At 40.9% G+C, this 26173-nt stretch overlaps 1 protein-coding gene across 2 annotated transcripts; it reads left to right on the top strand.

Annotated features, from left to right (window-relative positions):
* Positions 1-7158: 7158 nt before the first annotated feature.
* HSP90B1 (heat shock protein 90 beta family member 1) lies at positions 7159-26101 on the top strand. 2 transcript variants are annotated; one of them, XM_055575025.1, is made up of 18 exons: positions 7159-7372; positions 8360-8462; positions 9149-9290; positions 10053-10169; positions 11204-11535; positions 16552-16663; positions 16888-17007; positions 18374-18490; positions 20225-20362; positions 20451-20528; positions 20662-20727; positions 21291-21560; positions 21828-22073; positions 22581-22717; positions 24262-24340; positions 24428-24586; positions 24863-24970; positions 25799-26101. In XM_055575025.1, the coding sequence occupies exons 1-18, from the start codon at positions 7324-7326 to the stop codon at positions 25826-25828; spliced, it is 2403 nt and encodes an 800-aa protein (XP_055431000.1). In that variant the 5' UTR covers positions 7159-7323; the 3' UTR covers positions 25829-26101. The 2 variants fall into 2 exon arrangements, with proteins under 2 accessions (XP_055431000.1, XP_055430994.1); XM_055575019.1 differs by having other exon boundaries at positions 7164-7372; positions 24428-24583; positions 24848-24970.
* Positions 26102-26173: the final 72 nt, after the last annotated feature.

The raw sequence follows: 26173 nt of genomic DNA, 5'->3' as shown, positions 1-26173 counted from the left end.
CATAAACCAATACTCTAACAAATCTGAAAGAACTAAAATCATATAAATTCTGTTCTCTAACCCCAATGGAATTAAATCTGAAACTGATGACAGAAAGATACCTGAAAAATTGACAAGTTTTGGAAATTAAATAATACATTTCTGAATAACTCATGAGTCAAAGAGAAAAGCAAAAAAAAAAAAAAACCACCACAAAACACAGCGAATGGTGACAGAAAATAGACCATTAGTTGCCTGGTAGAGGATGGGGAGAAAATAACTGGGAAGGGAACTCTTTATGGCACTAGGAATGTTTTCTATCATAATCATAGTGGTAGTTAGGTGTAGGCATTCATCAAAACTTACCAACTGACCACTTAAAATGGGCGCATTTTATATAAATTAGACCAAAAATAGAGCTGATTCTTTAAAAATGTGAGGACTAGGACTTCCCTGGTGGTCCAGTAGCTAAGACTTCATTTTTCCAGTGCAGATGGCCCAAGTTCGATTCCTGGTCAGGGAACTAAGATCCCTGTGGTATGGCCAAGTAATAATATTAATAACTCCACAACTGCTAATAAAGAACCTTCCCAGTTTTTGTAGAAATAGAGGATTAATGGGGACAGGAGTGGGGAGGTGGACAGAAGTAGAAGAAGAAGTTATCTTGGAGAGGAAAGATAAAAGTAGGATATGATTTTTTTATTTTACTTTAAAACAATGTAAGCAAAAAAAAAAAAACATTAACTACAAACTTTTCATGATTACTATAAAGTGCAAAACTCTTATCACATGTCACAAATAGATAGTAGCCCTAAAAATAATGCATTAAAAACCAAACAGTGCTGCTATATTTAAAATGGATAACCAATAAGGACCTACTGTATAGCCCAGGGAACTCTGCTCAATGTTACCTGGCAGCCTGTGTGGGTGGGAAGTTTGGGGGAGAATGGACGCATGTATATGTATGACTGAATCCCTCTGCTGTCCATTTGAAACTATCACATCATTGTTAGTTGGTTATACCCCAATACAAAATAAAAAAGTTAAAAAAAATTTTAAATAGCAAACAGCATTGAATAAATTCTATTAGATACATTCCTCTTTTTATGGAAAAGGTAGACTAATATGTGCTTATCAGAGAGCTATTTAAGACAAACTGACTTGCTCTTGGCATAATCAGGAAGACTAAAACAGAATGGAAAGAGCCCGACAACTGCGCCAGAGAACCAAAGCTATTTAATATCTGTCCCTGGCCTACTTGATAGCAGCAAGTGGCATTAGAGTGGCACCTTCCACATTGTTGGGGATACAGAGGTTGAATGTGGGCTCTGGAGTGACATAAACTCCCCCAAGATCTCACTCTGATGGTAGCTCTTGCAGCTGTGAGTTTGAAAACAATGACCACATCCGATATAGCAGGATTAAATGAGACTCTGCATAATAGCCACCTAATAAACATTTTTTTAGAAATTTGTTTTCTTTAACATTGCAAAGATGAACTTATTAAGAAAGCACATTCCCTAGTAAGGGATGAGGACTCCTGTTCCAGTGCCCTAGATGAACATTACTGCCCTGGGTATCCTGTTGATCCTGAGGCCTGGTATCTAGCTTTTCCTTCCACTCTATGAACTGCTTCACCATCTCTTCAATAAATTCCCTGTTCTTATTTCCAAAAAGAAATGAAGAGACAAAGAGGGAGGGAGAGAGGGAATGGAGGAAAGAACAGCCTTCCCAACAGATTTGTTAAGCAAATCATCACTGCTTAGTTTACATTTTAGAATCTGCAAGATATATATAAAGTCCTCAATCAATGTTTGCTATTCCTACTGCTGTTGTCAGTGTTAACATTACCTCTACAGCAAATGTTTGACTTCAAATTTTGTGATAAAGTAGCCTCAAAGTAGTATCACTCTATTTATCACTGCAATTTTGAACTAGAAGTAATGAGACTATTTACAAACTGGTGAAAATTTCCTCTGCTTTTTATTTTTTCCAGAAATTTCTCTTAATATGCTTAGGCTTGGAAATTTTTTTTTTTTTTTTAGAAATTTCTATATATAAATAACATGCCCCCACCCCCATCCTTCATGATTACAGCATCTAACTTTAGTAATTTTAGTTTGACAGCCCCAAGCTGCACTTTTTCTTTTTTAAAGCTTTTTATTCTTAAAACATAATTTGGTGGGAATGTAAGCTGGTACAGCTTTCCTAGAGTGATATTTATCAGTAACAAAACCCTTTAAACACAACTCATTTATTTTTATCAAGCATTTCAATTTTAAGAATTTATTCTATTTGTCTATAAGGATTCAATTTCAATTTAATTTTTCTAAGTTGTGGTAGACTCTTTGAGACCCCTTTAAAAATGGATGCTCAATCTTAGTTAAAGAGGTCTCCCCCATTCCTACTATGTACTCACAGCCTTTCTTATTTTCTCCTAAGTTGGATTTCTATTTTATATGGTATAAGATAGGAGTCAACTTTATTTTTCTTTACATGGATAACCAGTCAAGGCCAGCATCATTTATAAAACAAACCATCCTTTCTCCTCTAAACTGAAACATCTATTTTATCATGTATTAAATTGAAACAATCTATCTCTGGATTCTCTCTTTACCTACACTGTTCTGTTTGTCTATTCAAACATGTAGTGGATATGTATCATCCTTTTTCATTGTGCAGCATTTGAATCCCCTTCCTATTTGGGGGGAAATCCCCACTTCTGGCTCTTGCCTCCGCCCCCGCCCCCTCCCCCTTTCATGAGCCCATTACTCACAAAAGAAGCTGAATATGCCAGCTAGAACCTTTCTCAGCTTCTCTTGCAGCTAGGGTATGGTAACAGCCAGCTTCTAACAGCTTCTAACACTGGCCCCAGTGATTTCTGACTCCTGGTATTCACCTCTTTACATAATTGCCTCTTTCACTAAGTAGAGTTAATTGTAGAAATGACAGTGTGTGATTTCTGAGGTTAGTTATGAGTTATCACACTTTCTGCCTTGTTTCTGATGTGGATCACTCACTGTGGGGAAAGCCAGCTACCATACTGTGAGCACACTCAAGCAGCCCAAGGGAGAGGGCCAAGCAGTGAGGAACTGAAAACTCCGGTAAATACCTATGTGAGTGAGTCATCACGGAGCAGGTTCTCCAGTCCCAGCCAAGCCTTTGATGTCAGCAGCAGATGCTGACATCCTGATTGCAGCTTCATGAGAGACCCAGAATCAGGACTACCAAACTAAGCACTCCTACATTCCCCACAATAGATACTGTGAAGATAATACATGCTTATTTCTTTGAACTACAGTTTTGGGGTAATTTGTTACACAGCAATAATACCCTATAGGTTATGGCAGCAGACGCAACTTCTCCATTTGTTTTATATTCTTCAATAAGATTTTACAGTTTTCTTTATGTTGGAGCTATGTCTTTGAAGTTTATTCCTAAGTATTTTATGGTTTTGCTATCTAATATGAATGAAGGTGTTAGAATTTCCATTTCTGTGTTTTCTGCAAGATTCAGTTCAGTCGCTCAGTCGTGTCCGACTCTCTGCGACTCCATGAATCACAGCACGCCAGGCCTCCCTGTCCATCAGCAACTCCCAGAGTTCACTAAGACTCACGTCCATGGAGTCAGTGATGCCATCCAGCCATCTCTTCCTGTCGTCCCCTTCTCCTCCTGCCCCCAATCCCTCCCAGCATCAGAGTCTTTTCCAATGAGTCAACTCTTCGCATGAGGTGGCCAAAGTACTGGAGTTTCAGTTTTAGCATCATTCCTTCCAAAGAAATCCCAGGGCTGATCTTCAGAATGGACTGGTTGGATATCCTTGCAGTCCAAGGGACTCTGCAAGATTAGGGTAAGTCTATTGATGCTTATTTTCCCCCTAGCTAGAGCCTCTTGAATTTTCAGATAGGCAATTATTTCACCAGTGAGAAGGAATTTTAAAATGAAAGCCCACAACTGTTCTAAAATTAATGCTAACTATGAATTGCAGCCCACCAGGCTCCTCTGTTCATGGGATTCTCCAGGCAAGAAAGAATACTGGAGTGGGTTGCCATCCCGACCCAGGAATTGAACCCAGGTCTCCTGGATTGCAGGCAGATGTTTTACCAACTGAGCTATGCAGGAAGCCCCACTTTATTTTTTTGTCTCAGACACTTTTACACAGTGTGGGACAATACTGACAACTGGGGGCATCTCTGTCTGGTTCCTGCTTCCTACTGAAATGGGTTTTAGTGTTCTTCATTTTGGGTTTTTTTTGTTGTTGTTGTTCTTTAAATTAATAGTTGCTATTAGCCTTTTTGGATTGAGGTATAATTAACATATGACAAAATTCACTCTTTTCAAAGTTTACAGTTTGATGAGTTCCAATCACCACGAAAATCAAGATCAAGAGCATTTCCATCACCACCCCGTCAAAATTCCCTCACATTCTTTTGCATTCTCTTATATCTTTGCTTCAGTTTAAATAAGATGCATGCACTGATGATGGTAATATTTCTTCAAGTTCTGCACAGAGACCATATCTATATTGCTCTCCCTTAAACTGCCAGCACTTTGCATAATCCTAGGGACATACCGGATCTCCAACACTGCTGAATTAATAAATGAAAGAGTGAACCAAAAAATGAACTGAGAAATTCACCCTGGAGCTCAGCTCCACACATCAGTGTTCTCAGATGCCAACTGCTATCCTGTCTTCATCTCCCCAGTCTGCAGCCTCCCTGACTCAGCAGTAGATGACCCCTGTCAACCAGGTGAGCTATCCATTGTTCCTAATGACACCCCAGTGCGTGTCTGGTTTTTCTCTCCCAAGTTCAACCGCAAAGGAAGGTGCTATCTAGTGGAGTTAACTGTGCTCAAGAAAAAGCTTAACAACAGCAACAGTAACAATAACACAAACAACAATGGTAGCCTTTCCAGTAGTATTCATGGACACTGTCAAAAGGGAAAAACTAAAATTAGGAAGGAAAGGACTCAGATCCAAAGGTCAGGAGCTTAATAAGAATCTGAAGTGTAAGTTCTGGAGAAGGTAGGCCAAGATAAGACCTAAGGATCAATCATGGGTCAAGTGGCAGGAGAGGTGGAGACCACAGGGGAGAAACAGAGAGGCTGGAAACAGGGTAAGCTGCCCATCCCTTAGACAGGGTGCACAGCCATGAATCATGTCTTAAAGGGACAGAGTTGAGCCTGACAACAGCCAACCATCTTTTTCCGCCAGTCTGTCTCGTGTTCTGACTGTCTTGTGCATTCATTGTTTGCAGAAACATGTGCCCACAAGCAATGGATCTATTTTGGAGGCCCATCTCACTCTCAGTTTCCTCCAGGTGCAGCACAAGTGACCCACCACTGACCAGTTAAGATGGAGTTTGCAATTTCAGAACTGGTTGCTTACTTGTTCAGAACTAGAGAAAAAGGTGAAGCAAAGTTATGAAATGCAGAAAAGTCAAGGCAGTCATCTTTTTCTAAAAGCAAAAAATAAACAACAGTTGAAACACAAAAACACAAATACTGAGATTTATGAATGTAATTCATACCCTAGTATACCCTTAAAAAAAAAAAAAAGATGCAAGCACAGAAGCATGACAAAAGCTTTGTAAGCTAAACTTTTCTTACTAACAACAAAGACAGGTAATTGAGGCAGATGTAAATGAAGCACCACCACAATGGGTAAGTGCTGACCACAGATTTAAGACTGGCAAACCTAAATAGGGGAAGTTATAAATAAATATGATAACCTGTCATTGAAACCTTGCCTTCAGGAATTCGGATGATGATCTGAAAACAAATTTGAAGTTCAATTACCCTGTAGGAAGCAGTAAGGAAGGCAGTGTTTTTGTCAGAAACTGGGGTGCGAGTCAGGGTGGGGGTTATGTAAAGACTAGGTTAAAGAGACAGAGAAAATATTTTCCAAGGCGCAAGCTTAGGGTGAGGGACTTCCCTCACACGAAAGACACCTGGTCTTTCTGTACTTCTACGAAGTTACAAAGCTGTACTCCCTCTCTCATTTGCGGCCCCACAGGTTTTGCTTTCAAAGATCTGCAGGTGTATCCTCCTGCACGTCAAACTGAAAGTGTTTCTTCTTTTTTGTGCTAGACTGGACTTTACTACCATGCTTTCCACCTGACTTACAGCAGGGACTCTGGGACCACCGGGTCACCGCCTTTGAACTTCATGAGGGAGTCGGGGCATTAAAGTTGCTCGCAATTTTCCTCAAGGGAAGGTGGAGGGAGCCCCGCTACTCTCTTCTGGAAATCGAATCTGGAGGCCTGGGATTCCGGTCGTGAAAGGAGCAGACGCAACAGGGATTCCGGCTGCCCAAGTGACGCACGGGAAGGCAGATTCGGAAAAGGCTCGCGAACGAGCACGAGGCTGGGGCCAGACTCAGAGAGGCCGCCCCCCCCAGAACACGGAGGGGTCTCGGCCAAGGCCTTGGGGGCTTTCTAGGCCCGCTTCTAAAAGATGTACACTGGAGAGTCTGGAACACGTACAGACCTCTACGGCAATGGGAACGACGGGTAAATTCCAAAACACCCGGCGCAAGCTCCCGCAGAGACACGGGGGTAGAACTGCAGAAGGAAGAGCCAAACTACGCAGCTGATCAAAGACTACGATTCCCAGCATGCACTACGGAGCTTCCTCTCTAGTACGTTGCATGCTGGGAACTGTAGTTCTTCGTCACTCGCAAGGAAAAGCGCTTCGGGGTATTTTCAACCTCTCACGTGTGTCTCTTTACTGAGAAGCACTGTCAAATAGAAAGCTGACTGCGAAAAGTCGCTCTGGAATCATTCCCAACGTGACCCCACGCGTGGACACGAAAAAGGTTGCGAACTCGTTGCCATGGCTACCGCTTCCCCTGGGCACGGAATAAACGCGCTCTAGGATCCGGAAGTGGTTCCGCGCGACCTCTCCACAAGTGGGGATGAGTTCTGTGCTGACGTTCATTGGACGGTTTCCCTTAGAGGCCAGAACAACCCAAGTAAAGGGGCGGTTCCGAGTGAGAGGGGCCCGCGGAACCATTTGATTGGAGAAAAGGGGCCAGGACTGACCAATCGGGAGGAGCCACGCTTCGGGCATCGGGCACCGCACCTGGACAGCTCCGATTGGTGAACTGCGGTCCCCCCCACGAGTCCCCATTGGGTACAGCGGGTGCGTGGTGCGGCACGATTGGTGGGTTCGTGTTTCCCGTCCCCCGCCCGCGAGAAGTGGGGGTGAAAAGCCCCCGGACCCTCTCGGGGGCTAGTGGGCGGATCGCGCGGCTTGAGGTGTAAGCCTCGGAACTCCGGCGTAGGAGGGGGCGGAGGCGGCTCCTGAGCCCAAAGGGGACTTGAGACTCACCGGCCGTGCGCCATGAGGGCCCTGTGGGTGCTGGGCCTCTGCTGCGTCCTGCTGACCTTCGGTGAGTGGTCCTGGAGGAGAGGGCACCCTGGGACGCCCCCTCTCCTCAAGCGCGGCCTCTTCTCGAAGGTTCTGGGGGCGTTGAGCCTGGGAGGAGGGGATAACAGGGTTAGGGTTTGGGCCAACGGGGTGTCCATCGCTCTTCCTCGAAAGAGGTTAGGGGGATTTCCTTTTCTGTCACCTGGAAGCATAAAAGGGGACTGGAGTCGTTTAAATCCCGTAAGATCTGGTGTCCGCTCCTAGCAGTCTCAGCCTCCTCGGGGTGGGGCCTCCCTCGGGCTCGCTCCCCCCCAAGAGCATCGCTTGTGCCTTTTCCGGAGGACTTTTGTCAGACGCCGCAACCTTTTATCATCAGAGTTTGAGGGCACCCCACCCCCCGCCCCTAGTCTTCTCGCCAACGCCAGTTTCCTTTCTTAGCTGTTGGGCTGTGGAGCGTGGGGCCCTGGGGCAGCAGACCGGCAGTGTCAGCGGTTTGATTCACTTTTACTCTAGCTCCTCAAGGTCCTAAAATTTATTATCTCTTCCCTTTCTCAGGCCCCTGGGGCCAATTTCAGTTCTCCTGGCTAGAGGTTGCACAAACACTGTGCTTTCTGACCTGTGATATTGAAGGCCTAAGTTTTGGCATGGTCAGTTTGGAGGCCTTGTCTCGGCCTGCGCGCAACACGTGTGAATGTAGAAAGGACCTGGTATCAAGTCGGCTAAACAGTATTTATAAGGGATCCCGGGGGTACCCTTTTAGAGGTGATGGACGCCTCCGTATTTAAAAATCTCCTGAGGGACCTCAGTGTCTGAACTGATCTAAGAAATATGCCGACTTGGGTTTACATCGGTTATTTAAACCAGTGGATCCATTCTTCCATCGCCGGCTCCAATATTTACCAAGTGAATTTTGCAACCCCTATCCTGGCCCTGTTCCATCTTGGTACTTCATGAGAAGTCCATGAAGCAACGATGTGTGAGAGTTTTCTGATGTTAAATCTTCCTTCAGGGTCAGTGCGGGCTGACGATGAAGTGGATGTGGATGGGACAGTGGAAGAAGATCTGGGTAAAAGTAGAGAAGGCTCAAGGACAGATGATGAAGTAGTACAGAGGTTTGTGTTCTTCTGCACCTATACATATAACCCCTTGGGAACCTGGAAGGCTGTAGCTTCTTTGTATCTCTTCTCCAAAGGCCCAGAAGTACTCTGAATTTAAATAGGTGAAAAAGAAAGACATTAGGGGTAGCAACTGTGTGTATACATAGTATCTCCTGACTTTGCCCCTAAGAATGACTGGTCAGAATAAGATGAATTAATTCCCTTGGAAACTATTTTGATAACTATTTCAGAATACTAGCTCGATAGCCTTGCTAAGATCTTAGAAAAGACTTTGGTTGTATACTCAGTAAGTGTGTACACTTTGTAATTAAAAAGATTTATGTCTGTTGAGCAATGTTTTCATTCAGCCTTTTAGGACTTAAAACTTTGTAGACCCTTAGAAGCCAGAGTTTCCCTGGCATGTGTCCCATGTGAGGGAACAGAAATGTGTGTGACTTTGCTTTATAGTAGAGGAAAGTTGGGTTCACTTTTCTGACAATTTTAAGCATAGAGTATTTCCAGCTTGGTATTAAAAGTAACTTATCATTGTGGAAAAATAATAGTGAGATGGTAGACTGGTAATATAAAGGTTTCTTTTTTACCCTTTCAACCCTTAAGACCATTGTGCTTTCATCACAGATGCTGTATTTTTGGAGGGAACTAAGTAATGCAGTATTAGTTGATCAAATTTTTTTCCTCAGAGAGGAAGAAGCTATTCAGTTGGATGGATTAAATGCATCCCAAATAAGAGAACTTAGAGAGAAATCAGAAAAGTTTGCCTTCCAAGCTGAAGTTAACAGAATGATGAAACTCATCATCAATTCATTGTATAAAAATAAAGAGGTAAGCAGCCCGTGGTTATGATGTTATTTTGTTTCTGTATGGTAGCTAACTTGATGACTTTCACAGTTAATGTGCTTTGTTGCTGTTTAGTTGTGTAGTCCCTAAGCCATGTGTGACTCTTTGTGACCCCATGGACTGTAGCCTACCAGGCTCCTCTGTCCATGGGATTTCCCAAGCAAAAATACTGGAGTGGGTTGCCATTTCCTTCTCCAGGGAATCTTTCTGACCCAGGAATCACACCTGTAACTCCTGCCTTAGAGGCAGATTTCTTTACCACTGAACCACCAGGGAAGCCAATAGTTAGTATGTTTACACAAACAGTTGTCAAAGTTTAAAGACCCAGCATGTGCACGAATGGCTACTAGATACCTATTTGTATTTGTGGGAAGGGGGAGAGACATTTTCTCTTCTTTCTCCCTTTCCCCCTCCACTTGTGTTCATGACTTGCTGAATAGTTGTGAGTCTTAAGGACATTCATGCAAACTGAGCCTAAAGTATTGAATACATTAAGGTCACTAAGAAGGGAAATAGAGTAGTAACTACTCTGACCAGTTCAAGTGTTCTATGTAGTTGTTCCAGTCCTTTGTGTAAAGAACTGTATCTCCTTTTACCAAGAGAGTAAAGCCACCCTTATACCATAATAAGTCTAGTCCTTAAAGAGAGTTTTTTCAGAGTACAGAGGAGAAATGAATTTGACGTTAAGTTTGATATCATGTATTTTGAGGCTAATCGAAGTGTGTATTAAATCTGGCTTCCATTTAGATTTTCCTGCGAGAACTGATTTCAAATGCTTCTGATGCTTTAGATAAGATAAGACTAATATCACTGACTGATGAAAATGCTCTTGCTGGAAATGAGGAGTTGACGGTTAAAATTAAGGTAAGCTTAGAACAATTTTAAAGTAGAAAGAACTCTTAGAGATAGGGAATCCATTGTCAGTCAAGGTAGACTAGGTTAGGGGCAGTAATAGTTAACTACTGACTGTCAGGGACTTAAATCAGGGGTCGGTCAAATATGGCCTGTGGGCCAAATCCAACCTGCTGCCTGTTTTTATAGATAAAGTTTTATTGGAACGTAGCCATGCCCATTTGTGAATTATCTGTGACTGCTTTTGACAGAGGCCGTATGGCCTATAAAGCCTAAGATACTCTCTGGTCCTTTTCCAGAAAAAGTTTGCCAACCCCTGGCTTTAAGTCATTAATGACAGGCTGCCTTGGGGCCTCTGCCTTGCGTCGTCCTCACCCTAGGACACAGGCTGATGGAGCAGCTGCCATCTGGAGTATAGCTGGTTGTCATGGTGCAAAGAAAGCTTGGAGGGTCTCACACCAGTTAAAGGCTCCACCCTGAAAGCTATGCTTTTGACTCCCACTTGTAACTCATTAGCCAGAACTTGTCACATGGCCTTAACCAACTATCAGTGAGGGAAATATATTCCGGTAATATTTCTGGAAGGCAGAGAGCTGGGAATATTTAGTGAAGAACATTGATCCCCACAGATTACAAAGACAGAAAAGACAGAAGTCATTTAAGTTTCAGATCCTTTTATCTTTTATCAATGAAATAGAGAAAACATAAAATTTTATTTTTCTTGATTTTTTTGTTTTTCCCCTTAAATAACTTGCCTGTTTAGGTCTATCTCTGCCCATTGACATTTAGACTGGTCCTTGCCCTCTTACATTGATCGATACTTTATCAAATACACTAAACTTAAAATTCTTCTCTATAAAGAAAGATGTTTGTACTTAAGATGTGTGCTTTTTGAAAAGACCATAAAATACTATCTGGAGGAGGGAAGGAGTTCAGTTTTTTTTCTGCATTGGAATTGATGTGCTTCAAAGCTGATAGCTTCTCAGTATATAGCTGAGTATATTGTGAGTATTAAGCAAGTGTAATTGTCTTGTTCTTGGTTTTAGTGTGACAAGGAGAAGAACCTGCTGCACGTCACAGACACTGGTGTAGGAATGACCCGGGAGGAGTTGGTGAAAAACCTTGGCACCATAGCCAAGTCTGGGACAAGCGAGTTTTTAAACAAAATGACTGAGGCACAAGAAGATGGCCAGTCAACGTCGGAACTGATTGGTCAGTTTGGTGTTGGTTTCTACTCTGCCTTCCTTGTGGCAGATAAAGTTATTGTCACGTCAAAACACAACAATGACACCCAGCACATCTGGGAGTCCGACTCCAATGAATTTTCTGTAATCGCTGACCCCAGAGGAAACACTCTCGGACGGGGAACAACCATTACGTGAGTATTACACGCTCCTAATGAGAATTAATAGCCATAGCCAGGCTCTTGACTCTCCAATTCTAGCTCTCTGAGCCAATGGCCTATTCTGGACCTTAATTTCTTTGCCTGTAAAAAATGAGGAATGTGAGACCAGTTCTCATCATGTTAAGTATTTTGAGACCTTGCTAAGGACCAGACCCAGAGTTATGGTGGCTGCTGTCGATGGAGGGCATCAAGTAGGAAGGGTTAGCTCTTCCAGCTCAAGGCGCGTCAGAGGACTCTCAGACAGGTGGCTTGTCCAGGTTTTCCAGGGAAGCAGGACTCAGAAAAGTGGTGGCAGTCTGTGGAGCATCGTGGATAAGGGCTTGGCAAAACAGTATGTTCACAAGATTCAAGGAATGCATTTCAGGCAGTGGCAGTTACTCATTGAAATTGTAATGAAGTTTTTAAAGTTTTCTAAAGGTGGTGTGGAGGGTGGCAGGGGCGGTTGAGAAGAGACTCTCAGTAACCTGGGTAACCGTTGAAAATATTCAAGATTGTAACTAGGGTTGGGGGTGGGTTAGAGAGAACAGGTACAGATAAAGGACCTGAAAGAGAGTTATGAAAGTTCTCTGGAAGAAAATGTCTCACTGGAGGATAGTTAGATCTTGCCTGGTGGCTCAGATGGTAAAGAATCTGCCTGCAATGCCGAGACCCTTGTTCAGTCCCTGGGTTGGGAATATCCCCTGGAGAGGGAATGGCTACCCACTCCAGTATTCTTGCCTGGAGAATCCCATGGACTGAGGAGCCAGGCAGGCTACAGTCCATGGGGTTGCAAAGGGTCAGACATGACTGAGGATAGTTACAAGACATCGAATTGAAGTGGAATTTAAGTCGCCACCTTTGTAGGGCCGGGGGGGCTGCATTGAGTTACAAGGGCTTCTCTTATTGTGGAACACCAGCTCTCAAGCACATGGGCTCAGTGGTTGCCATGAATGGGCTTCTCTTGTTGCAGTGCATGGGCTCTCTAGTTACTTAGTTGCCCCAAGACGTGTGGGATCTGATCTGAGTTCCCCAGTTCAGTTCAGTTCAGTCTCAGTCGTGTCCGACTCCTTGCAACCCCATGAATCGCAGCACGCCAGGCCTTCCTGTCCATCACCAACTCCTGGAGTTCACTCAAACTTAAATCCACCGAGTCGGTGATGCCATCCAGCCATCATCCTCTGTCGTCCAGTTTTCCTCCTGCCCCCAACCAGGGTTCAAACCTGCATCCCCTTCAGTAGAAGCTTGGAGTCTTAATCACTGGGCCTCCAGGGAAATCCCAAGCCAGTAACTATTGTTGGTGTAAACAAGGCAGATCTTAGGCCCAATTATCTCCTGGTGCTTACAGCACTGTGAAGTGTGAAGCAGACAGGAGACAGAACAGCTTTCTTGCTTTTGTTTTTTTATCTCCATCATAGAGATAAAGAAATTCCAATTTAGAAGTCAGTTGACTTACCCAGTTCTGCCAAGTGAAAATGTGCCCACAGCCCTGCTTTTTCCTTTTTTTCTTAATTCAGTTTAAAATTTTCTCAATATAACTGATTTTTAAATATGCAAGTAGGAAACAAACATATATCTTATCATTTCAACATTTTCTTCATCCCAGAAGACATTTTTTGCCTTCACTGTCACAAATTTTCCTTTAATAAAAACTAGGCAACTAAAAAAAAAAATACTAGACAACTGCATTTTAGTATTTTTACTAATTTTTCATTCTAAACTTACCTTTCCCTCCCTTTGTTATTAACATTCATATATCCTGATCTCTTTAGGAGGCATCACTGATAGTTATACCCAAGTGCCCTCTCTGTTAGGTGGTAGGAGAATACAGGTAAATCACATCTCTTAACTAGAAAGACAGAAAATGATGTCCCAAGAGGTGTTTGTGTCTTGTGTTGCTAAGAGACAGGTGAGATGTCTAGATATAAGTTCCACATGAGCAAACATTTTGTTGATACTCCATTCCCAGTGGCTAATGTATGACTGGCAGATATTTGTATGAATGGATAAGGGTCATCAGGACAGTTTTCATGAAGTAGTATGGATGGTTGGTCAGTAAACGAAACTTTACAACAGGTTCTCCTTTACTTGGGCAAAATTGCCTTTTTTCTTCAAGGCCTACCCCACCAATTCACTCAGTGGATACTTGCTTGAATGTCTATTAACTGCTAGAGTTTAGGGCTACAGTGGAGAATATGACAGTGGCTGTTCCTCCTTTCACATGGCTCATTCAACTAGGAAAGAAAACACAAGAAATAATTTCAGAATGGCAAATGCCAGAAAGGAAGCTAAAGGACAACCCCCTCATTGGAAGGTCTTTCTGAAATGGTTTTGAGTTAGGTTCAGATGTTCTAGGCAGCACGCACTGCACGTTGGACTTTCAGAGGCACATTCGAGGAACTGAAAGTCTAGAATGGCCAAAGGGAAAAGAGCAAAGGCAAGGAAGGAGCGAGTTCAAGATCTTGCCCTACCTACATGTTACTTCATCTTAATATTGGACCGGTAAAGTAGAGGCTGTCAGACGATTGTTTCCTCCCTACTCCTGTTCTTACCCCTAGTGAGCCACCACTTATGAGAGATTTAGTGAAGAATAAATGAGATCATGAAATCAGCATCTTGTAAATGCTAACATAAAATGGCTTCTGCCCCTCCTGCTTATTCTGTCTTCTGCATTTCTCCCTAAAGCCAGTCACTGCTTCTCATCTGTTGTCTCTCATGCCATCTCCTCAGAGATGAGAGAATTAAGTACTACTGCATCTTTTAAAGTCAGCCTTTCCTGAACACCTTCCTCTTTGCCATCTAAGTATAAATGTATTGAAGTCTGTCTGGGAGAAGGAGGCGCAGGCAGGTGATGCACCTTTCTGCTGTCAGGAACGTGCTCTCTCGTTTTCTTTCCCATCTACCGTTGGGCGTTTCGAAAAAGCAGACTTGCCTTTGCTGCTACTTCACCTTCTGTTCCCTCCTCAGCCCACAGTATTTTGACTTTATCTACCACTTTTCCATGGAAATAAATTACCAGTATTCCTTGTTGCTAAATCCAGTGGATTCAGGCTTATTTTAGTTGCTGTGATCCCCAGCAATAGTGTCTCTTTTTTTTTTTTTTTTGAGTTTTTTTTTTTGTGTTTTCTACAGAATTTGCATTTTACTGCTCACTCCTTAAAACAATCCACTCAGTACCTAGCATCATTTTTTTTTAATTTCCTTTGCCTGTTTCTTAAATGTTGATAGTCTCTTTTCTTCAGAAGTTCAGTTTTAGCCCTCTGTGTCCTGTGTGCATCATGCAGTCTTAACCACTGTTGTGGATTCAGGCTCCAGTTCCTTCTCGGGCTTCTCTAATCTATATTCTTAACCAAGATCAGGAGTCAGCAGACTTTTAGTTAAAGGGTCAGCTAGTAAATATTTTAAACTCATGAACTATAGGATCATGAGATCTCTCATGTCAGAACTCTCCTATCCATAGTTTGAAAGCAGCCATAGACGGTATATGATGAGATTGTGTCTTGATGAAATTTCTTGTGAGTGGCAACCAGAGTTTGCCAATCCCTGGTCTAGATCTTGCTACTGGATTCTAGGCTTATATATCTAATTGCCTCTTGAATACCTGACTAAGATGTCTAATCATCAGCTTCAGTTTGCATCCAAAACTGATGCAACTGGTACCAACCTAGGATCACCAGTATGTACACTCCAAGACCAGAGGTTTAGTCCCTTCACTAGGCTGGGTCATCATGTACTGTGTACTTGCTGGGAACTCCTAAACTATACGCTTTTTGAGGCAAGGAGGGGACCATGGATACAACATTATCCATTTCTATTGGGAGCACAGACATCAAGATATGGGCTACCCACTGTGTTTGAGAGTATGATGTGGCTGTTATTTTTGGTGGGTGGAGGAGAAGTTTGCAGCAAGGGTGGTAAGGAAGAAGAAGAAGCAGTGCTACAGTTTTTGGTACTGTAGTTATTATCTCAGTCAGTGCTGTTCCTGATAGAACTTTCTGTGGTAGATATGGTCTTTCACTACTCTGTCCAGTATGGCAGCTACTTGCCACATGTGACTGTTGACTTGGAATGTGGCGATTTAACTAAAGAACTGACTTTAACTGTTAGGACTATAACTATTTATAACTGACTCTAACTGACTTTTAACTATTGACAAATAGTCACATGAACAGGTGGGTGGCTCCTTTTTGTCTAGTGCAAATAAACCGTAGTTCAGATTAATGTTCTAGCTATTATTTTAAATAAATTCATTTATTTATTTTTGACTGTGCTGGCTCTTTGTTGCTGCACAGGCTTTTCTGTAGTTGCAGTGAACAGGGTCTGCTCTAGTCATGGTGCGTGGGCTTCTCACTGCAGTGGCTTCTCTTGTAGAATATGGGCTCTTAGGGCCTGTGGGCTCAGTAGTTGCAGCACCCAGGCTCCAGAGCACAGGATCAATAGTTGTGATGTACAGGCTTAGTTGTTTCACGGCATGTGGGATCTTCCTGGATCAGGGATCAAAACCATGACTATTGCATTGGCATGTGAATTCTTTACTGCTGAGCCATCAGAGATGCCCTCTAGCTTTTTCTTAAGGAACGTGTTTTTATTAGGGGTTAAATGTCTATGGTATGTAATCAGTTGATTTCTAGGGAAGCTAGCAGAGTGCGTATGATTCAACTTTTCTCCAGAATATTGCAGAGACGTCCCACCTTCAGCTAGCTTAAGATTTCTGTTCTTCAAATGAAAAAAAATCCAGCACATTGAGGAGATTGGAAACCTTTTCATTTTTTGCTTATAATGAAGACTGTTTTCCACTTGAGGGAGTGCAAGAAAGATTCTTCCTTTTACTATACCCATATTTGGTACATTTAGCTCACAAACCTTTATTGGTGATAAGAGTTCTTACATGAATAATGGGGGCTTTGTGGGTTATGCACAGTTGGCTATTATAATCAAACGAATATTTACACAAATTTATAATCAGAACTTTTAAATAATGATGTGTCTCTAAATGTCTTATTTTCCTTGCAGCCTTGTTTTAAAAGAAGAAGCATCTGATTACCTTGAATTGGATACAATTAAAAACCTCGTGAAAAAATATTCACAGTTCATAAACTTTCCTATTTATGTATGGAGCAGCAAGGTAAATTGATACGAATAAAATTTATATATGTATATTACCTTGGACATATTTAAATATTTAACACATAAAGAATGAAGGTTAAATGTGGTTCTTCTAATGCAGGATACTCAGTATTTTCTTACTGAAGACTTTTTTAGAGCTGTAATTTTTTTTCATATCTTATAGATAAAATCAAGAATTATGAAACATTAGCTTAACCATCATTCTATTTTCTACATAAACAGACTGAAACGGTTGAGGAACCTGCCGAAGAAGAAGAAGCAGCAAAAGAAGATAAAGAAGAATCTGATGATGAAGCTGCAGTAGAAGAAGAGGAAGACGAAAAGAAACCAAAAACTAAAAAAGTAAGCCCAGTTCATCCTCCTACTTAAAATACTCTTTAGATTATAAGCTACCAGATTCCTAGAAAAAGGGGTAAGATTTCTTGTTGCAGGAGAGGGGTTTGGGTTGGAGGAAGGTGGTCAGAGGATACAGCCTTCCAGTTATAAATGAGCACCAGGGACACAAGATACAGTGTGGTGGGGCCAGCACTGCTCTGTAATGTATGGAAAAGCTGTAAGAGTCTTAATTCCTGAGAGTTCTCATTATAAGGAGATTTTTTCTTTGGGTCCGTTTCTTAAAATTGTTTATTCTTTTATTCTCATCTGTATGAGATGATGGAGGTTAGCTTACTGTGGTCATCATTTTCACAATATGTGTAAACCTTTATGTGGTACACCTGCAACTCGTATAGTAATGATCTCAATTGTATCTCGATAAAACCAAGGCAGGGGAGGGGGGAGAATAAAGGTGGAAAATATTTTTTAGATTATGTTAGAAAAAACACAGAAACCTGGATATGCACAGACTGATTTAAGCTTCACTTCTTCATGATCTTTTCTCAAGGCCTTGTCTGCAGGCCCAGCTTTTAAAATCCAAGCTGTTTGTGTGCGTTTTCTCTCCCTAGAAAGTTTTAAGTAGCAAACGCAGATCATTTTTATGAATAGTTCTCTGACTTCTATATATTGCCCAGGACTGGTGGCTTATGATAAGTCTTGAATTTTAAAATCTTGAAATCTTTTTGCATCTTCTTTTGTCACATAGATATGAACTATTAAATTAATTCTCTGGTCTGCTCAGGTAGCAGAGTAGGTAGAAGTAATGGTGAATTTTGAGAAATATATAAGATGTTGGATTTCTGTAAGTCATGAAATAGAAATACATAATATGTATATCCTTCTAACCTCAAAACATATATTCAAGAAATAACATTTTAGCTAGTTAAAAATAACTGAAAAAAATCTTAATTGGATTGTTACCAATTATTAAAACCATTTGCCTTTGTTGTATTAAATTTCAGTCTTAAATATTTAGAGAGATACTTAAAAAAAAAAATTTTTTTTTTTTTTTAATTTTAAATATTTATTTATTTATTTGGCTGTTATGGATCTCAGTTGTGGAGCCCAGGCTTAGTTGCTTCATGGCATGTGGGATCTTCGCAGACCAGGATCAAACCAGTGTCCCTTGAATTGCAAGGCAGATTCTTAACCACTGGACCACCAGAGAAGCCCTTTAAAAAAAATTTTGATCCATTTGGCAGGAACCATATTACAATAGAGATACCCTATATTAATATTATTTTGAAATGTTCTAAAGCTGTAGTTACTGTAGTATAACTATTGATACCATTGGTGTAACTTAGGAGAAACTAATCAAATACTGTAACTTCAGGTTGAAAAAACTGTCTGGGATTGGGAACTGATGAACGATATCAAACCCATATGGCAGAGACCATCGAAAGAAGTAGAGGAGGATGAATACAAAGCTTTCTACAAATCATTTTCAAAGGTAAATGTTATTTTAAAATAATGTGATAAGAAAACATCCCTATATCAAAAATAGGTTTAAAAACAGGTTTATAACTATTTCAGCACAACCAGTTTCCTTTTTAATCCTGTGTGTTTTATATTATGCATTAAAAACTTTACTCTGAGATGGAATCTATAGGCTTCTAGACTAGATCACCAAGGCTCTATGCTACAAAAAAGATTAAGAACCACTTACGTCAATAGATGCTTGATTTTTGCTACAGAACCTGTAAGGCATAAAATCATGCTATTGAATGGCTTTTACCATAATCTTAAAGGCTTGTTTACAACATCAAACATTTATTTTGAGGCCATGCCTAGAAATGATGACTAAATCTGTTGTCTTGCCTTTTTTTTTTTTTTTTTTTTTTTTTTTTTACTGATCATTTCTTATAACTCTTAGAATCCAAAACTAGCTTTGACTAAGATGGTTTCAAGTTAATGTTTTCTCAAACAGCATTTTGTACAAATAGAACAATTTAATGAACTTAGCATGGCTAGAGAAAACTGTGTCCATCATGCAGTCTTAACCACTGTTGTAGATTCAGGCTCCAGCTCCTTCTTGGGGTTCTCTAATCTATATTTTTAGCCTAGATCAGGAATCAGCAGACCTTTAATTAAAGGGTCAGCTAGTAAATATTTTAAGCTCATGAACTATAGGATCTGTGACATGTCAGAACTCTCCTATCCATAGTTTGAAAGCAGCCATAGACAGTATATGATGAGGTTGTGTCCTGATGAAATTTCTTGTGAGTGGCACCCAGAGTTTGCCAACTCTGGTCTAGATCTCGCTACTGGACTCTGATTGTTCTGTACTCTTTATTCCATCTGCTGATTTGTTACTAAACCTTTGTTTCCCTTACGTTAACATCCAACTACCCTTTAAGCTTTACCTCTAAAAACTTTCCCTTGGTTCTGCCTCCTTTTTCATTCTCGTATAACCTAAAATCCTAGCATATATAGAGGTACTTTCATCTTAACAGCTATATTAGAAATATGTGAGCAGTGTGTGATTTTAAGTCTTTTAGAGGCTACATTAAAAAAAAAATTGAAACAGGCCAAGTTAACTTTTAATAGTCTATGTTTTTTTAACTCAGTATATCCAATAGTATTTCAACAGGTAATTGATACAAAAAATTGGTCCTTTTTGGTTTTTTTGTTTGGGGTTTTTTTGTGGGATATTTGTTGGTGCTACATTATCAAAGTCTGGTGATTGTCTTACACTGACCAACGCATCTCACTGTGGACTAACATTTCAGGTGCTCAGTATGGATAATATAGGAATTTTCTGTTCTTACATACCTCTTGGATCCACTGCTGCAGTCCAAGTTTCTTGGAAGAAATCTGTTGCTGAGTGCTTTTTTAGCTGAACAGTACACTCAAAAAATTTCTTATGTCATTTTGTCATTTAGACAGGATGGTGGTTTTCCTGCCCTATCCTCTCAAGTGTGTAGAACATAGACTCAGCCATCCTTCCCAGGGGTAGGCAATAGAGAAACGTTGACAGCCACATCATAATAGCCATGTCCAGCCAGTTAGAAGTGCAGTCTTAACTGTTTCTTCTTCCCTGCCTTCCTCTCCCCTTCACTTATTTGGTAAAGGAACTTTTTGTTAGTTGACTGTTAAACTGCATGTGTACCACACCCTATGTTGCTTAGCCTTTGCACTGCCTTTTCCTTGTGCCTTTTGAATGACCAAGATACCAACTTTCTAGGAAAGCGATGACCCCATGGCATATATCCACTTTACTGCTGAAGGGGAAGTTACCTTCAAGTCAATTTTATTCGTACCCACATCTGCCCCACGTGGTCTGTTTGATGAATATGGATCCAAGAAGAGCGATTACATTAAGGTGAGTTTTTAAATAGTATAAACTGAGTTTAAAATTTGGAAGCGTGATTTCCAGAAAGTGACCTTTGTCTTTTTGGTCTCCACTTTAGCTGTATGTGCGCCGAGTATTCATCACAGATGACTTCCATGATATGATGCCCAAGTACCTGAATTTTGTCAAGGGTGTTGTAAGTATCTGGAGGTTATTGGGGGAAGAGGGGAGTAGAGTGGGGGTCTTAAAGTGGGTTTTTTTTTGGTCGGTTGGTTGGTTTTGTTTTTCTCTGACGTTTGTATTGCTCGTTGAACTTTTGCTATCTGCAGGTGGACTCGGATGATCTCCCCTTGAATGTTTCCCGTGAGACACTTCAGCAACATAAACTGCTTAAGGTAAGTGAAATGAAGTCGCTTCAGTCGTGTCCGACCCTCAGTGACCCCATAGACTGCAGCCTACCAGGCTCCTGCATCCATGGGATTTTCCAGGCAAGAGTACTGGAGTGGGTTGCCATTTCCTTCTCCAGAAGTGCGTGCTGCTACTGCTAAGTCGCTTCAGTTGTGTCCGACTCTGTGCGACCCCATAGACGGCAGCCCACCAGGCTCCCCTGTCCCTGGGATTCTCCAGGCAAGAACCCTGGAGTGGGTTGCCATTTCCTTCTCCAATCCAAATGTTCAAACTTAGAAGTTGAAAGAGCTGTCCAGTGAGCACCCATATATATGTACTCTCTGGTCTAAAGTTAGAATATAAACATGAAAGCAATCTTGTAACTGTTGCCAGTGACAACTTAAGTTTCCATTCAGTCTGACACAGGAATACTTGGCCATTCCCTGCCCCCCTTGGTAAATACCAGTGTCTTTGTATCTTTCTCCACTAGTCCCCTGCTACCTTACATAGTGTAGGTTCTCAAAAGTTTGTGATGAAGTTCTCTAATGAGTTATTCTGTCATTTTGTTTAGGTGATTAGAAAGAAGCTTGTCCGTAAAACTCTGGACATGATCAAGAAGATTGCTGATGAGAAATACAATGATACTTTTTGGAAAGAATTTGGTACCAACATCAAGCTTGGTGTGATAGAAGATCACTCAAATCGAACACGTCTTGCCAAACTTCTTAGATTCCAGTCTTCTCATCATCCAAGTGACATGACTAGTCTAGACCAGTATGTGGAAAGAATGAAGGAGAAGCAGGACAAAATCTACTTCATGGCTGGGGCCAGCAGGAAAGAGGTAAGAGAACTTCGACTGGTCTGCTGTGTAGCTAGGGACTGATTTATAGCCAACTCTTGAGAGAGAAAAAAAGGAAAATTTGTAAACTGAAATAGTTCTGAGACCTGGTCAGTCACTGACAGGAAAAAAGTCATTTGTATTCTCTGCATCTCTTAATTCCCTACCCATAAAACGGGATTGTTGGTACTCTATAGATGTACCTACTTGGATGAAGAAAACATACTAAGGCCGAACTGGAAATTTGTATTATTTCTTTCAATTTTGTAGGCTGAATCTTCTCCCTTTGTTGAGCGACTTCTGAAAAAGGGCTATGAAGTGATTTATCTCACAGAACCTGTGGACGAATACTGCATTCAGGCTCTTCCCGAGTTCGATGGGAAGAGGTTCCAGAATGTTGCCAAAGAAGGAGTGAAGTTTGATGAAAGTGAGAAAAGTAAGGAGAGTCGTGAAGCAGTTGAGAAAGAATTTGAGCCTCTGCTAAACTGGATGAAAGATAAAGCCCTCAAGGACAAGGTATTCTAGAAATTAGAAACATTGAAAATTTTAGCATCTGTGTTTTAAAAAATTGTTTTGTTAGCAAATTAAACTTTGTAACTGGTTACTTTTGTAGTCATTAAAAGTTATACAGAACACTTAGTATTGTTACATTATTGGGAGGACAAGCTTAAAATTGATGAACTGAAGAATTACAGGGATATGTAATTATTCTGTATGTAGGTACTTTTTTTTTCTTTGTAACTGAAAGTTTTTCATAATTTAATATTGTCTTTACAATAGCTTAAATTTTTACAGGTTAAACTTAAGTTGTATATGTTTTTGAAAGTTTGTGTTTAAGTACTTCTGACTAAGAAATTCAGTTATGAAATGACAGTTTTCCTAAGAATCTGAATGAGAGGTACTTTTCTGAACTGCCTGTTTGTGATCTTAAGTGATGAGTCCTTAAGGAGTTGAAATGCAATTACTTGACGACCTTTACTGTTGATATTTAGAGATAACTAACTTTTGCTTTCTCCTCCAAAGATCGAGAAGGCTGTGGTGTCTCAGCGCCTGACAGAGTCTCCGTGTGCTCTGGTAGCCAGCCAGTACGGGTGGTCTGGCAACATGGAGAGGATCATGAAAGCCCAGGCATACCAGACAGGCAAGGACATCTCAACCAAGTAAGCATCCTCAGGGAAGGCCTTGCCAGGATGTAAGCTCTCGCCCAGCCTCCCATTAGAAGATAACACAGCTTCTACACAAAGAACTAACGGGTTTTAAGTGTCTACCACTCTGCATTATAGAGAAGTTGACAAAATGATTAGATTTACTAAAGAAAAGGTCTTGCACTTGTGATTTATATTTAGTATTTTATATACAGATGGAAATTTTCTTAATCTGTTACATATAATGTCTTTCAGCATTAGGTTTTCTGCTTTTATCTGGACTGCCTTTACATTTTCAGATAATAGTTAAAGATGAAGTTAAGGACAGTTACATTTCTTAAATGAGTTAAATCCTTTTTAATTACCCCTTCTACCCCCAAGTGGTATTCTCCGCTAAATACAGGGTAGAAGATGCACAACCAGCAATTGAACTCAAGGACCAAGTACTGGAGGTACACTAGGTCTTTGGTACCCTTTATTTTTAAGAAATATGTATTTCAGGTTTATATTTTAATGTAACAACCATAGTTTTGAAAATGACTTCTTGCTTTTATTCTTCTACCTAGACTGTCTTCTAACTAGCTACCTATTGTCATACTTTTTTTCCCCAACCGTAGCTTAAGGATTCTTCTGTCCTAAGTGTAGTTTACATTGTCAAAATCCCTAAACTCCATTTAAAATATACCTGTATTTCATAATTTGCATGGCTCAAGTGTATAATATTTATAAAATCAGATGCCAAAGTGCTGTTTTATTTGTCTTCTACCTTGGCTAGATTGTAAATGTCAGGTGGAAAATGGGTTTCTGCTTCTATTCCATTGCAACAGTACAGTAGCCATTTAAGTCCATCTTTTCAGTCATTTATTAACAGGATGGTACCTTCTATCCAACAGACATTTGAGCACCTACTGTGTCTATATACTGATGCTCTACAGTAGACATCACTACTCTTTTGCAATGTTCAGAGTAGTCAGGATTGAGAAATCAAGGCATAATTCTGTAAGCCCTGTGTGTATGATAGGTATGCCAAGATGTAGGGAGAAAGGTTCCTTCCTGTCCTCAGCCTGCAACTGCAAGAAGGAGAGCAGTCATGGAGGACAGGTAGGACGCTAACAATGATGAACGTATACCCATAATGCATTGCAGCCGAGCTTAGTGAAAAGATGCCATTTTTCTTGGAACCCTATTGGTTGAAGCATCATGAAGAAGGTGTTACTTAAGCAGCACCCAGAGCCTGTTCTGTTCCAGAACTCTGGGGAGACAAGCTGCAATTATGATAGTGAATACATTAAGAGGGGATGAACAGGACATTAAATCAGGTCATCCACTCAACAAAAGGCACTTGGGATTCATTAGTAAATAAAGTAGTTCTTTATTGTACTATTTGATTTAACCATGCACATTGCCCTTTAAAAGGGAAAGCGTGATTTAACAATATATAAGCATGTCTTGATTTTTTAAAAGTTATCTGTAATTATGTAAGTTATACTAGAATGTGGGAAATGTATGGACCCTCAAATTTGATATATTTGTTAACGTTCATTTCTACTCTGTAACAGTTATTATGCCAGCCAGAAGAAAACATTTGAAATTAACCCCAGACACCCACTAATCAGAGACATGCTTCGAAGAGTTAAGGTGAGCAGTATCACGGCCTTACTCTTTTTAATTTGACTTCTTTGGACCCTTTAGTATGAATAAAGTGTGTGACTCTTTCCATTTCAGGAAGATGAAGATGACAAAACTGTTTCGGATCTTGCTGTGGTTTTGTTTGAAACAGCAACACTGCGGTCAGGATATCTTTTACCAGACACTAAAGCATATGGCGACAGAATAGAAAGAATGCTTCGCCTCAGCTTAAACATCGACCCTGATGCAAAGGTTTGATGTAACTACTGAATGTTTGAGTCCCGGTATCAGGCTCTGTGCTAAAAATGAATGAGAAATTTCCCCTTTCACATCCATTTTCTTTTTTTGCCTGTCTCCCTTTGTTAGCTTGACTGTTAACTCTAATTACAGGGTTTCCTCTATAGTTTTGTAGTTAACAGAATTAACTGAAGTGAAGTGAATTATGATCTTACACATTTAAATGAACACAGAGCCAAGGTGTTTGATGCATTATGGGCTCATAAATGTTGCCCTTAGGTTGAAGAAGAACCCGAAGAAGAACCCGAGGAAACAACAGAGGACACCGCAGAAGACACAGAGCAAGATGAAGAGGAAGAGATGGACGCAGGAACAGATGAGGAAGAACAAGAAACAGCAGAGGTAGAGCAAACCAAGAGGGGGACTTGCATTTTTAGTTCTTGAAAGTCAGAACTATTGCCAAAGTCAAGAAATAGTTATCTAATATCAAATTCAAAAGCTGGAACAAATCACTTTATTTAAATGTGTATTTTGATCCTCCCCACTGCCTTTACTTCCTTAGTTTAGCCATCCATTCTTTCTATTTTTAAATAGGGAAGGAGCCTAGGGAGGCAGGGACTGGCAGCTGCAACTTTATTTAATCCTTTTGTTGGCTGTGCTGGGTTTTGCTGCTGTGCGGACTTTCTCTGGCTGTGGCGAGCAGGCGCTTACTCTCATCGCAGTGGCTCCTCTTGTTGCAGAGCAGGGGCTTCCATAGTTGCAGCACATGCGCTCAGTAGCTAGGGCTGCCGGGCTCCAAAGCACAGACTCGACAGTTGTGGCTCAGCTGCTCTGTGGCACATGGGATACTCCCGGCTCAGGAATCAAACCCGTGTCTCCTGCATTAGCAAATGGATTTATTATTCCTGAACCACCAGGGAAGCCCTCGCCACCCATTCTTGAGGTGTTTTTAAGCAGATTACTCCTTAGTCCACGGTGCTTCCATGTTCTCTGCCACTTGCTTCTGCCTTACAGTAACATTAACCGATTCTAAATTTTTGACTGTTCAGGGACAGATGATCTTATTGGGTTCTAGGTTATTTTGCAGATTAGCAAGCTAAGATTCTAGCCTATAGATCCGATAATGGAAATAGGCTGGATCTATTTCCATTTTTACCATACATGAACCTTTGGTGAGCAAAGGTTTGTTGTGCTGGTTTTTAATGTATTCTGATTTTTCTGTTTTCACAGAAATCTACAGCTGAAAAAGATGAACTGTAAATTATACTCTTCCCATTTGGATCCTGTGTGGAGAGGGAATGTGAAGTTTATTTCTTTTGGGAGAGACTTGTTTTGGATGTGTCCCCCACCCCCACACCCTCAGCCCCTTTCTCCTCTGCACTGTAAAATGTTGGGATTGTGGTCACAGGAAGAAGTGGGTTTTTTAGTTGAATTTTTTTAACATTCCTCATGAATGTAAATTTGTACTATTTAACTGACTATTCTTGGTGTAAAATCTTGTCATGTGTATAAAAATAAAAAAGGTCCCAAATATCCAATGTCTTGCTTGTCTTTTTATAATTCATTGTATAGAGCTCCCTGATACTTGATTTTTCTTGCAGTTTT

The sequence above is a fragment of the Bubalus kerabau genome, chromosome 1, assembly GCF_029407905.1.
Source record: "Bubalus kerabau isolate K-KA32 ecotype Philippines breed swamp buffalo chromosome 1, PCC_UOA_SB_1v2, whole genome shotgun sequence".
Lineage (NCBI taxonomy): Eukaryota > Metazoa > Chordata > Mammalia > Artiodactyla > Bovidae > Bubalus > Bubalus kerabau.
Note: the sequence above shows the minus strand (reverse complement) of the source record. Positions and strands in the feature narration are given on the sequence as shown.

Coding starts and splice junctions, on each gene's coding strand:
- HSP90B1 (XM_055575019.1), top strand. CDS start 7,324: ATGAGGGCCCTGTGGGTGCTGGGCCTCTGCTGCGTCCTGCTGACCTTC. Junction 10,170..11,203: donor AGTTGACGGTTAAAATTAAG/GTAAGCTTAGAA, acceptor TCTTGGTTTTAG/TGTGACAAGGAGAAGAACCT. Junction 20,728..21,290: donor AGCAACATAAACTGCTTAAG/GTAAGTGAAATG, acceptor CATTTTGTTTAG/GTGATTAGAAAGAAGCTTGT.